Below are 17063 nucleotides of genomic sequence, written 5' to 3'. Positions count from 1 at the left end.
ACACGGACACGGATTACCACACGTACGTAACCCACTTCTCATAACTGTCCCCACACAGATGCCAGGGTCACTGTGAAGACGTTCTGAACCTTTTCCAGAGCCCTGAAGGCACACGCCCCTGAACGCCCAGCATTCAAAGCTTACGGGCCGGGAGAGGTGGAATGGGAAGGAGGGGCATCAGAAGGAAGGAGGCCGAGCCACCCATTTAGGGCCCCCAGGTCCACCCTGCCTGAGGAGGTGACGGCCTAGCACCTACCGTACACCAGCTTGGGGTTCTGTTTCTTCAGCTCCCGCACGATGTCCACCACCGAAGCCAGGAAGGACTTGTCCCTCGTGTAACCTTTGGGAGGGAAATCCGGGCCACCCTCATGAAACAGAAGGCTCACATCAACTGACCAAGGAGAAAGAGCGCCATGCAAACCGTTCTGCTCCAGAGAACGGCAGGCGGGGCTCAAAGTGTCCCCAACATCTCTAGTCACTGAGAGGACACTGGGCATTTCCCAAAAGAGATGCCAAGTGTGAGGTGAAGGAAGAAGCCGTGAGTGAGAAGTGTGCAGGAACACTTTCCTTCTTTTGTCTTTTCCATTTTCGATAATAAGCATACTCGCTTCTAACTACGTAAATACAAATAGATATTTTTACCGTAACCTTGGCTAACGAGCCACTGGACCAGGTGGCCGCATGTGGCCGACCTAGGTATTTTCACCCCGTGCATGTCCTCCACACGGGCCCACAGCGTGTGGTGACACAGCAGGCCCGTCTGAGTGAGCACATGTGGCCAGGACCCCCGAGGTCCCACTACGTCCCTGGAGGCCGAGCCTGGCTGTGCCAGAGCGAGGCGCACGGGGACCAGCTCCCAGCTCGCGTGGACTCACCTGTGAGCACGTAGTCATATTTATTCACGTTGTTCAGCTTCAGGCCTTCGTAGAGCTCGTGGAGCTCACCTGAGTTCAGCACTTGACCCTTCCAGTGTGCATAGCCTGTGGGGAGAACGCAACATTCAGGGCCTTGACACCGAGACATGTGTGGAGACACAGCCTTACCCGATGGCCCACTGTGGCCCAGACGACTGCTCACTCGCCCTGGATGACGCCAGGGGACGGTGCTTTCCCCGGGGGCCGATGCAAGGCCGGAGACCGCCCAGAGGCCGTGCTTCGGTGGGTCCCCGACACCATCAGCCTCAGAGCCCCCCGCACACACCCCTGGCTTGTATGCCACCTAGAGTTGTTCCTACTGACACCAGGGGTCCCCCTCCCACTGCCCGCACCCTCTGGAATCAATCCAGGGCCACGAGGACAGTCAGCTCTCCAAGGTGCCGTGCTGACGCACAAGACACAGCTGTGTGCCTTCTCCCTGAGTGCATGGGGCGTGGGGGGGTGCATGGGGGGGCTCGCTCTGCCAGCCTCTGCTGTGCACGTTTCCCCATCCAGGCCCAACGGCTCAGTGACTGTGACCCAGGCACACTGGTAGGCGGGGCCCATCACATCCTGCCACCCCAGCCCCGGGAGACTGAGCCACAAGCAGAGCCGGTCTCTGGTCGAGATCTGGTCGAGATCTGACCAAGAGCCAGATGTGACCTGGGTTCTCAGCCCTACCAGGTCCCCAAGGGTGACAGGCAGCCGGGGTGACGTGCTCACTCCAAGCACACAGGCAGAGAGCATGCCTCCAACAGGAATTCTAGGGGACCACCCTGCCACGCAGGAGGACCCCTGCCCACGTAGGCTGAGGGCTGGGGCCACAGCACAGACACCCTGCAGCTCACCCGTGAAAACGTGGTCCTGGTGTCTCTGGAGTGTGGGCCTGGCGCTGACTCCTCCCCATGGGCTTTTGCCCTGGGCTTATTTAGCTCTTTGTGCTGAGTCCTGGGAGGTCCCCTAGCAAACTGTCCCGTCTGCGGGTGGTTCTGGGGACCCCGGCACACTGTGGTTATCCTTAACGTCTAGGAATGTTCCTCTGACCCTTGAGCTCCCAAAGCCTCCCTCCTCCAAAGCACATCACCCTTCCTCTCCCCCGGGGGTCTCTGAGACTGGCAGCAGCGGCACCCTCGGGGGCTCATCTGAAATGCAGATTCTCAGGCCTGGGCCCACCAGTTGAGTCCGTCTTTGGGGGTGGGCCCCTGCACCGAGGTTTAGCAGGCCCCAGCTGGTTCTTATCCACAGCAAATCCGAGAAATGCGGACCCAGAGGAGGGGTCAACAAACCAGGCCCCGTGAGCCCAATCTGGCCTGTGGCAGGCTTTTGCATGGCCTTCAAGCTGAGACCAAGTTTTCACATTTTTACATGGTTGGGGAAAAAAAAAGAGTAATACTTTATGACTTGTGAGAATTATATGAAATTCCATTTTCAGTGTCCATTAACAAAGCTCCAGTTTTACTGGACCGTAGCCGCACTCCATCCTTTACAAGTAGTCTCCGGCTGCTTTCACGCCAAGGGCACAGAAGGCGCCAGGCCCCAGTTATTTATTTTCCAGCCCTGAATTGGGAGAGTGTGCCAGCCCTTCTCCGGAAAACCTGCTTCCCCAGGATGGAGACTCTCCGGCCTCAATCTATGGCCATTTCTTTTCTTTTAAGATTTTATTTATTTATTTGACAGAAAGCAAGCAAGCACACAAGCAGGGGAAGGGGAGAGGGAGGGGGAGAAGCAGACTCCCCGCTGAGCAGGGAGCCCAATGCGGGGCTCGATCCCAGGACCCCGAGATCATGGCCTCAGCCGAAGGCAGACGCTTAACCAACCGAGCCACCCAGGCGCCCCGGTCTACAGCCAAAACCACGAGCTCTGTTAAAAAGGATCAGGCCCCAAGCGGTGTCACTTACGTGAAGGCCCCAACTCGGTAAACCGAGAGTTAACACCGAAGCTAACTGCACTTTCGACCCTAGAGCAGAGCCCTCCACCAGTCAACATGGCCCTTCCTGGTCAATCCTGGGAAACTGGCTGATAGACCCCCCTGCTCCCCTTAGAGGGGCGGCCTTGCCCAAGACATTCCTTGCTAGTATTCTTTTATTCTTTTGTTTTTTTAATGCTCTCTCTCTGCCTTTAAAAATCTTTCTTTCAGGGGCGCCTGGGAGGTTCAGCTGCTGTCGGCTCACGTCATGATGTCAGGGTCATGAGATCGAGCCCCACGTGGGGCTCCACACTCAGCGAGGAGTGTGCTTGGGATCCTCTCTCCCTCTGCCCGCCCCCCTGCACTCAGTCTCTCTTGCTCTTTCTCTAAAATCAATACATAAATCTTTAAAAACCTCTCTTTGGTTCGGCTCAGTGGAGATCCCCTCTACTCGCCAGACAGGATGCTGCCCGACTCGTGAAACATTTAACAAAACCAATTAGATCTGCCCATTGACTTGGTTGAATTTTGTTTTTTAACAGATCCCATTCACACCACTAAGCTGGCTGAATGCAAAAGACGAAGGCAAGTCAAACAGTAAGGCCTGATAAGGACGCGCCCTCAGACTTCTCGGGAGGGCCGAAAAGTGGCGCAGCCAGCGCGGAGGACGGTCGGCCGCTGTTCCCACGATCAAACACAGAGTCACTATCTGATCCAGCAAGTGTGTCCCTGGGTCTACCCGCTGGGAGAAAACTAATTTGCTCCCAGAAACGTGTGCGGAAAGATGTTCACAACAGCAGCGTTCATTTTTTTAAAGATTTATTTATTTACGTGAGGGGGGAGGGGCAGACGGAGAGAATCCCAAGCAGACTCTGCCCTGAGTGCAGAGCCCGATGCGGGGGCTCGATCTCACGATCCTGAGACCATGGCCTGAGCTGAAATCAAGAGTCGGACGCTTCGCCAACTGAGCCAGCCACGCGCCCCCCAGCAGCAGCATTCATCAACCCGTGTCCATCAACAAATGGACACAGAAGCCAAGTGTGGTCTGTCCACACTGGACGGACTGTGACTCAGCCACGAACAGGAGTGAGGCACGGGCACACGCGAGCACGGGGACGAGCCTGGAGAACATGGGGTTCAGCCGCTAAAGGTCACCTGTCCTATGATTCTGTTTCTATGCAATCTCCAGAAGGCAAATCGCTGAGACAGGTGAGGGGTCCAGCGGCCCGGAGGGGGGGCAGTGGTGAGGGTCAGGCCGTTAGCCCGGTATGGGTCCCACTGGAGCAGTGAAAATGTTTCCTCTGTGAGTGTACTAGCAAGCGCCGAATTACACGCTCCACCAGGTGAATTAACTCTGCGGCACATAAATATCCTGAGAAAGGTGTCAAAAAGCAGCGCTTTCTGACCTGGAAGAGTGGGTGGGTCACGGCTCGCGGGACTGCGTCCTCGGGAACAGAGCTGCTGGAAGTGCCCCGACGCCAGCCCCACCCCAGGAGGCAAGCGGTGTGGGCGGCCGTGCTCAGAAGCCTCTGCAGGGACCAGGCATTGCTCAGGGGTCCCCGCGTGCGATCCACAGGGCCGCTGGTTGAGCAGGGTACAGATGGCATGTAGTTGAAGTGTTCTGGCCGGTCACACGCGGTACGAGCCGGGCACTGAGTACGCCACACGGTGGAGACCGCACAGCCGCGGGGCCTTGGCTGGACAGCCGGAGCAGCGCGGTGCTGGGCGAGGCTCACGGCCGGGACAGGGGTGCAGTGACTCTCCCCGCACACACAGGCCTCGACGGGCACTTGCTTGCAGTAAGTGCTTCCGGTTCTTTTTAGAGAGGTACCGGGGCTCCCGGGTGGCGCAGTCAGCTAAGTGTCTGACGCGTGGTTTCAGCTCAGGTCATGGTCTCAGGGTCGTGGGATCGAGCTCTGCGTGGGGCTCTATGCTCAGCAAGGAGTCTGCTGGAGAGTCTCCCTCCCTCTGCCTCTGCTTACTCTCTGACTCTTGACTTCAGCTCAGGTCATGGTGTCAGGGTCATGAGATTGAGGCCTGTGTCGGGCTCCGTGCTCAGTGGGGAGTCTGCTTGTCTCTCTCCCTCTGCCCCTCCCCCTGCTTGTGTACTCTCTCAAATAAATACGTAAAATCTTAAAATCAGGGGGAAAAAAAAGAATTCTCTCTGCTCTCCTCTGCCCCGCCCCGACTTCACACTCACACTCTTCATCTATCTTAAAAACAACAACAACAACAAAAATAACTAAAACCAAAAAGTCCCTAAGTACTTCCAGGTCCAAAGCTCAGGACTGAACCCCGAGATTTGCGGTCAAGCTGCACAGACAGCCGTGCTGAGTCCAAGCGTGGGGTGCTTGGGGCCACTGCTGGGTGGGAGCCGCCTGAGAGGTCCCCTCACCAGGCAGGCACTGCACGGCATCCAGGGGCCCTGCCAGGAACCACAGGAGTAGGCCACAGCGGACGTGAAGTCCCCCTCCCCTTCTGGCCCTCAGCACCCCTGCACCTGCGTGGGCTCCCAGCACGCGGGGGTCTGGTCTTCATACACCCCTGCTGGGGCAGGCCAGAAGACCCCTCGGGATGCTAGCCCGCCGCCAACGGAGGCGGTTCTGTGGGAGCCCAGGGGGCAGCCACGTGCCACTGAAGACCCCAGAAGCCCCCTCCCCTCAGCCTGGGATCTGTGCAAGGGCAGCAGCGGCCTCGGAGCCAGGCCTTGGCTTCCCCAGAACGGACAGCTGACCGTGGCGCCCTGTGACAGCCAGCAGTGAGTTCAGCGGGCAAGCCAGTTTGGCTCATTTACTTAAAAAGGAAGGTGGTGGTTAAAACAGCCAGGAGAACCTGTGGGATTCAGGGAAGTTCGCTGAATCAACGTAAACATCTTGGGGCTTCTCCAAATTTCACAGCACCCAGAACACTCGGCAAAGCAAAAGCAGGGAAGGGCTTTCGGTGAGAACTGTTTTCTTCTGAATCCCAAACGTCATTCCTCACCTCAATTTATGACTCACGATATCCCGTCCCTTCCAAGAAAAGCCACAGCAGGAGGGTTACAGGCTCTTTCCTAAGCCTGTGGGCGGAGGCCCAGATACCCACCCGCACACCCTGCTGGCACTCGGCCAGCCTGGTTCTAGGACATTCTGTGCCCCTGGGGCTCTGTCTGGGTTCAGAGTAACTTCAGGAGAGGTGATGTTGGGATGTGTCCAGGAAGGGAGTGGCCTCATGCCCCTGCCTCTACGGGACTGTGGGGTCACAGGGCAGGTGGCTCCCGAGGCCATGGGGCCCGGGGGTGTGAGGAGCGGGCTCCGGAAGCTTGTCCTGACAACTCGGGGCCTTCCCGAGGGCAGTGTCCCTCACGTGCCCTTGAGCTGGCAATTCTGTTTCAAGGCCTCTGTGCACGGGAGTCCTTGTGTCCCCTGCGCTGAGACAGACGACTCCACGTGAGTTCCCGAGGCGCTGGTTTTTAACAGAGAAAATTAGGCTCCGCTCCCGCGTCCACCAGTGGCACGTGCACACATGTGGCCCTGCTCGTGGCCCGTGGTGGCCCGTCACCCGGCAGCGGGCTCAGCCCCGTGGCAGGGGCTAGGAGCAGGTCCCCGTTTCACGGAGGAGACTGAGGTGCCAGCAGGCCCCCCAACCTGCCCCCGGGTCACTCAGCTTCAAGCAGCCAAGCCGAGGTTCAAATGCAGCGTCCACACCCGAGGCCAGGCTGACCCTCACGAGCTGGGTGGCCCCTGTGGTGCCATCTCCTGACCGTCAGAGGAGGGGTGGGGGCTCCACATTTCTAAAGACCCTGCTTTTCAGTGGCTGCTCAGGCCAACAAGGGCTTACCTGTGTGGTTGGAAAACTGGACAGAGTTCAGCGCGTCAACCTCAAATCCCAACACCTGCAAGACAGAGAAGGAACGGGTGGGAGAGAGCCAGGGCCCCGGCGGCAGGCAGGAGGCTCCCCCGAGTTGGGCTCAAAGTGCGCGCTTTGGTGCCGTGCTGTCTGGTGAGGGGCCGCGTCCGGAAGCGTGTCGGGAGCCGCCAGCCCGGAGGGCCGAGCCCCTGGAAATCTGCCAAGCGACGATGCCTGCAGGTGCACGACGCGAGGCGCCCATCTGCTTGGACGCGGACAGACGGCTGTGAGGCCCTTTGCTTCGAGAATGTGGGTGTGAGGCCGCCACCCTCGGTGGGGGGGCAAGGCCAAGGGCTCCCCACGGGACAGCACAGCTGGCCACTCCGTCCCCAGGAGCCTGGCTCTCATGCTTCCGCTGCAGTGCCAGCCCCGGCCCGCTCGAGGCTGGGGGGACCTCAGTGTGGAGCCACGCTGGCCTGGCCTGGGGTGGGACGGCCACCCCGCGGCTGCCCCACAGCTGGGCACGCGCCTCCCGGCACATGGAGCAGGTGACCGCGCACAGGTTCCAGGTGCCACAGGGTTACAAATGAAGCTTATAAAGAGTAAGAGCTCCTTCCTCAATGAAGGGGAAGAAAGGTTATGTCCAAAACGGCCCAGATGCCTCCCCAAGCCAACGTGGACAGTTGTCTGCCGGTGAAGTGGCAAATCCCATGGCGATCTTTCTTTTTGTTCACCTTCCCGTTTCTCCACATTTAACAGGCAGGTGTGGATTAAATCAGGCAGCAAGATGTATGGATCGCTGCAGAGCCCCGTGGGGGATGAGCCACATTCTCCGCGGGGCCCTTCCCATGACCCCAGGCCGTCAGAGGTGATAGGCATCGGAATACCGCCCAACCCATCCCTCGGCCTTCGTGTCCTACACTGGCCCTGGGTCCCTGCCAGGCCCCACTGGCCTCCACCATCTGACCTGCCCAGCTGGCCCTGGCTGGCATCATTGCAGACAGACCCAGGACCAGGGCCCTGCTACACGGAGCATCCACTGCGTCCCTCCTCGTCCCGCAGAGCCAGCTCCCTGAGGAAGTCTGCCCCGTGCTGCACAAAGGCCTCTGGGGCTCGGGGTGAGGGTAAAGCCATGAGCTGCCAGCCACCACAAGGTGAAGCCCAAACACCCAGGAGCAAACCAAAGCCGCATCAGTGTGGGCAGCAGACCAGGGCCTGGCCAAGTCCTCCGGACCTGGGGGAACCAGGCAGGCCCCCAACAAGAGCAAGGGGTGAGTCCCTGGGTCCATCAGCCCAGGGGGCCCTCACTTAGGCCTTCCTTCTGTGTCCCCCAGCCCTGTGCGAAAGAGGCAGCCTGGGGAGGTCGGGGCTCACACATGGGCTCCAACCACAACCTGTCTGTGGGATACTCGAGTCCAAACGGGCTCGTGGCCAGCCCTGACTTTGGAGCCAGGTGAAACCACATCACGACAGCCAAGTGTTTAATCTGGATTCTGCTCCTGTTGAGAGCTGGGCTGTCCCCCTGGCGCCTGGCACTGCGAGGGGCCCACAGCTGGACATGGGATTGAACTCGCCAGGCCGGACCAGGAAAACCATGCCACCCGCTGGGACGAGTGTGGCACAACCAGCCTTGCCTGGAAACCCAGAGGCACGTGCTCACCCAGCACTGGCAGCTGTCTCCCCGTCTCTGCCTGGTCATGCCACCCTGGCTGGGTCCTGCCCAGGTCACCACACGACTTCTCGGAGTCTCTGCGTCACCCTTTCCTAGGGAAGCACAGCCCTCGTTGACCCGCTCCGTCCCTGCACACAGCTCCCTCTGGGTTGGCACTGGGCCCACACGAGCAGCCAGCACCTGCCGGCAGGAGGCCACCGAGGGGCCAGCCTGTCAGCCTGGAAGGACCCTGTCTCCTCCCCTCTCCTCAGCGCTCCCAGCTACATCACACCCACCCCCTCTGTGGCCCCCAGGGCTCCCCCGCCACGCTGACCCCCAGCCCCACCGTGCCCGCACAGCTGCCCTCTGGGACGGTCAAGGGCTCCAGGAGGGCATGGGCCTGTTCTTCAGGACACGTCAGGGACAGAGCATGGCTGCTGACGCGGCCACCACACCTCTCTGGACTCTGTCTCACTGGCGCCCTGCTCCAAACACCCATGGGTGTGCGTCTCCCCTCTATCCCTCCCACCCCGGCCGAGTCTCAGTTCACATCTAGGGCTGAGGCCGCCCACGGGCTGCTGGGAGACCCCAACCACACAAGCCACACATAAGCAGTGGGACACCAGCAGGCACCGACAGAAGGGCCAGAACAGCTGCCCTGAGGGGGTGTGTGACGTCAGAGCCCCATGAGCCCAGCGGCTGATGGAAGAGTGGATGGAACCCCAGGGGAAGGAAGGGAAGGAGGCCTCAGAGTGTTAACACCCCCATAAACCAAGTGCCATTGCGTTCATGTGGCCCACTGACCTTTGGACTCTCTCCCTCCCCAACCCCAGGAAAATGAGAAAGAACAAAGGAGCCTTTTATGATGCTGGTCCACAAGGACAGGACAGGACACCCAGTGGGTGAGAGATTTCGACAAACTTTGGAGACACACACATACTCCACAGGGCACAAGGACACTGAAACCTCAGTTCCCACAGACGGGGTGGGAACAGTGTCCCGTGGAATATGCCAGAGAAGGAGACAGTGGAAGAGGTGGAGCGATATAAGGAGAAACACTGGAGGGTGTGTGGGAGAGACAGGGAGAGCAGGAACCAAGGGCCGTGGGTGGCCAGTCCCTGGTAGTCCCCTCCCTCTCCTGCACACCGATGACTTCCCAGCCTCTTGCCCTACTCACCCCAACACCACTCACCACTCTCCAAGTCTCCCCTGAACCTTCAGAGATAGGCCCCCCTACTCTGGTGGTCTGAGAGGCTGCCTTGGGGCAGCTGGGTGTGGGGAGTGGACATCTGAGAGCTGCTCACACTCCCCGCTGCCCACGGGGGAGGGGTTCCACAGGTGAGCTCCCTCTGTGATTGTTCACTGAGCCACACACTTGTGACAGGTATCTAACAAGTGTCTCTAAAATATTTAAGTGGCTATTATCAGACCTTAGCGAAATAAAACACAAATCACCAGTCTCGTTACACAGTTAAAACCGGCCCTTTGCAAATTTGCCTGCCTGACGCACCGCTTCCTGTTCCCAGCTTCAGCCAGCGCTGCTTCAAATCCCCTGGCATCCTAATCAAGTCTAAAGAAACAGCTTTGAAGCGACCATGACACAAATTCTGAAAACCCTGCCAAGATATCCTGCTCCAATGCTTCCGGATGTGTAGATAATTAATCCTTTGAAGCTGGCAAACTGATCGGGGAATGAAGTCCTTATTTCATGCTTCGGAACGGTAGTGAGCCGAGCCCCAGGCCAGCTTCTCCACTTCAACAGCAGCAGCGGCCGGGCTTATTACTCAGTGCACGTGCTGCGAGCAGGGCACGCACCACCGCGGGCACGCCACTGCGCAGGCGCGGGCCGACTACCCGGCAAGCAGGCGCCACGGTGGCTGGGCCCTGCCCGGTCCAGCCGGCATGCCCCCGACCCCGGGCGCCGGACCCCGGGCGGCAGCGCCCCATGTGGGCTGGCAGCCCGCGCCGAGCCCCTCCCCACACGCCCCTGCGGGCCCTGCGCCCCTCCCGGCTTCGCGCTGGCCTCACAGCTGCTTCGGGAAGGTGCAGGGGCCGGGGGCGCACAGGGGCCTCGGCGAGAACCGCGCTCTAAAAGCAGGCGGCCGTCGGCAACCTGGGGAAGCCAAACCGGCCGAGGCGATGGGCGCCCCGTGCTCCGCTTCCTTTTACGAAGGACCCGCACTGGGACAGGCGCGGTTTCTCCATGAAAGCGAAAACCTCTGTGCCCCCCCGCCCTTGGCGTGAACAGGGACTAGCTGTTCGTGAGTGCGACGTGGCTGCTGTGAGGTTCCGGAAAGCGGGCACGGCGGTGCCTGGGGAAACACCCGCCCCGCCCCGGGGGCATGACTGCCCTGGTCCCCCTCCTGGACTGGCCCCTGCCGCAGCGCCCCGTCCTCCCCGACCCCCGGGGGAGCTGCACCGCGCCGACTGCCGGGACAGCATCGCCCGGGTCTTCCCGTGGGGGAGGCTCGCAGGGCGCCATGGTGAAGCAAGGAGCCCACGGCCCCAGCAGCCACGCTCACCGCGCACAACCGGGTCTGAGGGTGGAGGCACCGCGGAGGGGCCTCGCTGTCCCACGATCCCGCCCGTGGCCCCGGGGAGATGACGCAGGTGAGTCCACGCTCGCCACGGGCGCGCGGCAGGGCAGGTGTCTGGGTGCAGCCGCGGAGGGGCACCAGCCGCTGGATGCGGAGGGAGTCCGAGCGCTGGGCCGCCTCAGGGCGCGTGCGAGCAGAGCGGTTGTGCAAGCCCGGGGCACGGAGAACTGTTACCAGAACCGAGCCACGAAACGTACTCAATGAGATGAAAACAAATGTGACAACTGGCCGAGCCTCCGCCGCCCTAGTGACTGTACTACCTTTACCCTGAGCTCGGCTCCTGAGCGACAGGCCTGTGGCGGGGCCCGTGTAACGGAGGCCACCGCCACCCAGCTCTCCGCCACCCACGCTGGCAGCGTGCGGTCACCACGGAAACGGGCGCACACACAGGAATCGGCCTCCCCACCCCCCACTTTTTTAACATCTACAGCACAGCAGCACACAGTGAAAAGATGCAAGAGATACTTCAAGAAAGAAAAAGAAGAAACGCAGTTCAGCCCAGGAAGGATAGCCTTGCCACAGGAGGGCCCCCCCATCTCCCCAGGCAGAGTCCCCTCCTCCCAGCCCTACCGGGCTGGCGGCCACGCAGGGGCCCTGGCCCTCCTGCGGCCCTCCCTCTCTATTCGAGCAGCCTCCTGCAGGCCTGCGTGCTGGTCCTCACCCCCCCAGCCCCCCCCCCCCGCTGCGTGTCCCGCACTCCATGAATTCCACGTTGTGGTTGCAGAGCTGCTGTGCGCTTTCTGACCCCTCAAAGCTCTGAAACCCCTGTGCCACTGTGAGCAATCTCCTGAAGGTCGACCACCTTTCTCTCAGCCCCCAAGACTTTGTGCAGAACCTTGCCTTCTCAGCCTCTGCTCTAGCACCCGGACTCGGTGGCGTTTTAGGGTTCTGGGGCGCCCCTGTGACTGTGAGCCCACCATCCTATGCGCCTCTGGACGAAGGCTGGCGTGGCCAAAACCCCAACCTCGGGCTCCACTAGCAAACCCACTCCTGTTTCAGAAAAAGCGCAGAGCCTTGGCCAGGAAGCCCCCGCAACAAAGCACGCTCCCTCCCCCAAGCCAGCCCCTGGGCCTCCACACAGCTGCCGGCTCAGTGACCACGGAAGCACAGCCACGCCGAGGCGGCAAGGGTCTCAGGCTCGACAGAACCCCTGAAGGTCACAGCCAGTCCAAACCGGAGGCATTTCTGGCACAGTCCCAGGCTGGGCACACTGCCCGTGGAAGTGGCTCCTCCCCCTGCCAGAGGCTGGGGGTGCAGACGCGCGCACGGCATACAGAGAGTACCCCCATGTCCTGCAAAGAGAAGGCCGGAGGGGTCCCACCTCCCATGCCTCTCAGTGTGTGGGGGGGACATCTGCAGCGACTCATCGGGGGAGGGGGGTTTCAAAGGCTCCGTTGTAGCCGTCCAGCCACCAGAAGCGAGCGAGGACAGCCAGGATGCCGGCATGCAGTCAAGCTCTGTGGCCTGACCCCCATAGCTGCCATCTTCTAGACCCGGGGCCCTTCCTGAGGGCGGCCTGGGCAGGTGACGCATGTTCTCGCGGCAGATCCCCCTCACTGCCACATCATCAACCCACTCTGCTGACAGCCACGCAAGACACGGTCATTAACTCTGCAGCTTGGCGGGCAATCCGCCCTCGCGGGGACGCAGGGCACTCAGAACAGCAGGAGTGGGGAAGCTCTGGAATATTCCAGCACCGCTCCCCCATCCTGCCCAGACCACCCCGGCTCCTCCGGGGGAGGGGGCTCACTGTCTTCAAGAATCCTCACTACGGCTTCTTTTGTAAGACCTCCAGCTGCTTCCACAGGAAATGAGAATGAGGAAAGAGGGGACACCACAGTGTCATGTGACTGCTGGCATCCTGATCAGCCTCGGGGCTGAGTGCCCGGTGTCCTGCCCACCCCCTGGGACCACTCAGCCCCACAGTTCAGCTCTACCCACGTCCACTGTCCTCTGACCTGCAGCGGGGACTCCCACTGGAAACAGCCCTCCATCCCTGAAGCAGCCGGCAGCTCGCCTTCAGTCCCACAGCCATCTTTGCCCATGTGTGTGACCCTGCATCAGCTGGCACAGCCCTGGACCCCCGAGACCCCCGCCCTGCTTACGGCACACCCCACGCCCTGACTGCCAGGCTCACAGTGCTCAATGCCAGGCCCACGGCTCCCTGCCAGGCCCTGCACAGGGGCCGTGCGCTAGCGGTCAGGTTCTGCTGCGGGGGCTGGGCTGCGCTGCAAAGCCCTAAGAGAAGGGGCCTCACCCCAAGCTCCCAGCAGCACCCAGGTATGGACGGGGAATGTCTGCTCTGGGTGGGCAGGGAGGCTAGGCATTGCCCCTTCGGCCAACCACATGATGTTATCACACGGCCCGGGGCCCCACGCCTGTTCCTTTCTTCTTGAGAAACTCCATCATTTCTTCTGTTCCTCGATGTCACTCTTCCACATTGCTGTCTGAGCAGAACACGCTAGTTCTATTTCAAAAGCTCCATGTGGGCATGCCCCAGTGATGACCAGGCCCATGAGCCACAGAGCCAGCGGCCCCTGTGTCACGTAAAACCCCTGCGCACAGACGCACCTCCCTTCCAGAGAGCACAGTGCTACCCTTGACCCCTGCGAGGAGCAGTCTCTTAAACAGGAGCCAGGGCCCCCCTCGGAGCACAGCGTGTGCACACGCACACACGTGCACTCATTACACATACACATGCAGACACAGTGAGAGAAAGATCAGAAAGTGGGACCAATTAGTTCTTGCTTTCTCCATGACAGGCAAAGAGGAACGACAGAAATCTTAGTCCCAAACCAAGAAAGAGAGTTAGGAAATCAAGAAATTAAGCAATGCTGGATCTTCTTACAGAAACAGCAAAAGCATCACCTAGGCTGCAGGGTTGGCACATATTCTGGATCAGCCCGGGACTTCCAGAGGCCAGGGAAACGGGAATCATCACAAGTGGCAGGGAGTGAAGCAAGCAGAGCTACGTGTCCTGGAGCACGAGGGAACATTGCAGAACACACTTGGACGTGTTCCCAAACACAACACGCCACCTCCAAGGATGTGAATGTCCACATCGGGCAGGAGGGTGGTGCCCTCTTTCATGTCAGCTGTCTTGTACTATTTGCCAACACGGGCATCACCAGGAAAAACATTAAAGCAAAAACCATGTCTTTCGAAGGGGGCAGGGTGACACTCTTCTGGTATCTTCCAAACGCAGTTCTGCCACAGAAGGCCCTTCCATCCTAGGAGTGCTAAGGGGAAAAAAACGTAAAGATCTTCCTCTGAAGAAGCCACCTGAGGCTCCAGGGGTTCTTGAAGGTGAAAAGCTGGAAATAACCCCCCCCCCCACTGTCATGGGGACCCCGCCGTGCCTGCGTCCCCGCAGCTCTGCAGCTTCGCTCTGGTCCACCGCAGCGGCGGGCCCTGGCATCCCTCTGCCCCAGCTACCATAGCCCACACTGCTCGCCAGGCAGGGGTCTCCATCCACAATTCCAAGCCAGGGGACTCTCGACACGCCCTGCTGCCCGCCAGCCTCTTCCTGAGGGTTGTCTGTCTGAGCCGCGCTCCCCTGGCAAAGAGGTCCCTGTATGGAAAACAGCATCTCCGCCCGGCCACCAGACAGGGCTAAGGTCTTAGGGCTGCTTCTGCACCGATGGGCTCGCAGAGATAAAGAACGAGGCTGGTTTCTGCAGCAGGACCCATGAAGAGCCGTCCCCCCAGTGTCCCCCAGGGCCTTATCTTCCCGTCTTGGTGGCGACGTGGGATTTAAATGGTTTTAAGCAAAAGCCCAAATCAGATTCTCAAGGCTACCAGAGGTGACCTTTCAAAGCTGCACCTCTCCACTGTGACCCTCCAGTGACACCCCCACCCCAGCACAGAGGTCACACCTGTCCAAGGTAAGGAAGGCTCCTCCCCTGGAGCCTTCAGAGGGCGTGTGGCCCCACCAACACCCTGACTTCAGCTTCTGGCCCCCAGCACGGCAAGAGAATCTCTGTGGCTTTAATGCTACCGTCTGCAACACTTGGGAGAGGGCCCCAGGACGCTCACACCACCCCAAGCCTCGCGTACCTGCCTCCCGTCACTTTGATAGCACAGAAGTAGGTGCTGCAGCCGCCTGGGGGATTCTGGGACCTCCCCTCCCCACAGGAAGCACTGCGGATCCAACGTGCAGATACACTGCAGGCTCGCACGGACTGTACCTCCCGGCCCCGAGAAGTGTGGGTTTCCGATTTCTGAGAGGAGGCAGTCCCACCAGCGTCTGGTGTAGGAGGCAGCAGGCCCCAGGGCACACTTCGTCTCACCCCACCTCATCCTTCCCTGCTCTTTCCCTCCCCCAGAATCGAAGGCCAGAGCAGCAGGAAGTCCCACCGTGCACAGGGAGGAGCCCCAATGCATCACTGGCGGTCTGGCCTCGACTGGGCAGCCCTCTCTCCACAGACAGGGCCACGAAGGCCACGAGCCAGCCCTTACTCTCCTCGCTCTGCGAACATGGAATCACCCCGCCCGACGCTCTGCCTGCTCTGTTGCTAGTCCCTAGAACATACTTTGGACTCGGCCTGAAAACAAAATTCAAAAACAGGGTCAAGGTTCTGCTCCTCTCTTTCGTATGACATTTTTCTCTGCCCAGGGAGGGTGGCTGCTCATGGGCGGCCTGCCTGAGACGGCAGGGGGTGTGCTTGGGGGACCTGACAAGAAGCAGTTCGGGAACCAGGGCCCTGAAGCCCAGCCTCGCAGGCCTCCAGCCAGCATGCGTCTGTGCCACGCTCGGGCTGAGCGCCCCATGAACGGGCCCTCGCTGTGCCAGCACCACTGGCAGAGCCCCGTCCGGGCAGTGCCCCGGAGCCTGGCCCCACCTGACAGCCAAGAGCACTGTTCTCACTGTGCACACGAGGCCTGCAAAGGCTCAGGTGGCAGTGCCCCGTCCCTGAGCCGGAACTCCAAGACAAAGGGACAGCGGCCAGTCCCCACAGGGGCTTCTCCAGTCTCCGAATCTGTGGGGCCCAGGCCGGGCCCACCTTCTGCTGCCCTTCCTAAGCTCTCTTCCCACACTCAGCTGCGTGCACAAGTGTGCCTTAGTCTAGCTCTACGGGGCTGACCAAATGGAGAACATACCCCCCGCTAGGCACAAGTCTGGGAGTTCCGGGATGCTTCCCCTCAGAACCCCTGCTGGAATGTGCAAGTGCGGGGCTCCAAGCCTATTGCAGGCTCTGTCCAGCCCAGCCCGTCCTGTGCTGAGGCTGGTCCCAGGGCAGTCGGCGGCCACCCCCAACCCTCTCTCTGCTTGGCTCTGCTCCGGCGGGGCACAGGTGGGGGGATAGGAGCAAAATGCCCGCATGGGACGCCGTGGAGCGCCCTGCAGTATTAACTGTTTGATCCTCCTGGAGCTAAGCAACCCGGGCCAAAACAAGCATTTGCAGGCTGATAAGAAATCTAGACTCTGCTCAAGGAAGCACGAAGTGTGTCCAGTGAACTAAGACATTTCTGGAAACTGTTATTGTTATGGGCTGTTCCCCAAATTCCTATGTTGAAACCCTGGCCTCCAGCACCTCAGACTGTGACTGTGTTTGGAGACAGAATCTTTAAAGAGGTAATTAAGGTACAGCGAGGTCATAGGGTGGCCCCAATGCAATGTGACCGGTGTCGCTATGAGAAGAGATCAGGATACAGACACGCACAGAGGAGCCAAGCGAGGACAGCACCCACGTGCCACGGACAGACCTCTCCGGAGCAGGCAGCGTGCTGCCACCTTGATCTCGGACCGCCAGCCTCCAGGGCTGAAAGACCACACACGCCTACCGTTTGAGCTGCCCCGCCTGCCATACTTCGGGACAGCCACCCAAACACACTGATATTGCCCTGTCTGGGGTCCAGCTTGGGGGGAGCATGTTTGCAGGACGACCACCCCTGGCTTTCCCCCCCTTCAGCCCTCGCCATCCCCCGACACTATATCTTACTTCGGTAATTAGGAGGAAGAGGAGGTAATTAGGGCAAAAAACACACCCAGGTAAATAAGTGAAGACCCTCCCGGCAGAGGTCCCAGCCTCCAGGAGATGCCCCAGCCACGCTTAGGTGCCACCCAGCCCTACCACCCCGTCTGGTCCTCCGGCACAGTGGTGGGTGAGCGCAGCATCCCGGGCATGCTGACCCACCTCATTCAGCAGCCAGCACCTCCAAGGGAC

At 60.3% G+C, this 17063-nt stretch overlaps 1 protein-coding gene across 1 annotated transcript in view; it reads right to left on the bottom strand.

The window, feature by feature from the left end:
• Positions 1 to 17063, bottom strand: part of PDXK (pyridoxal kinase) — a 29202-nt gene that overhangs the window by 10319 nt on the left and 1820 nt on the right. The window contains exons 2-4 of the mRNA XM_045774160.2: positions 6640 to 6694; positions 876 to 980; positions 257 to 340 (exon numbers count right to left, since the gene is read on the bottom strand). Of these exons, the coding sequence (XP_045630116.1) occupies positions 257 to 340; positions 876 to 980; positions 6640 to 6694 (244 nt within the window). The remainder of the gene's footprint in view (positions 1 to 256; positions 341 to 875; positions 981 to 6639; positions 6695 to 17063) is intronic.

The sequence above is a fragment of the Ursus americanus genome, chromosome 4 (assembly GCF_024610735.1).
Source record: "Ursus americanus isolate L20-20 chromosome 4, mUrsAme1.1.p, whole genome shotgun sequence".
In the NCBI taxonomy this organism is placed as follows: Eukaryota; Metazoa; Chordata; class Mammalia; order Carnivora; family Ursidae; genus Ursus; species Ursus americanus.
Note: the sequence above shows the minus strand (reverse complement) of the source record. Positions and strands in the feature narration are given on the sequence as shown.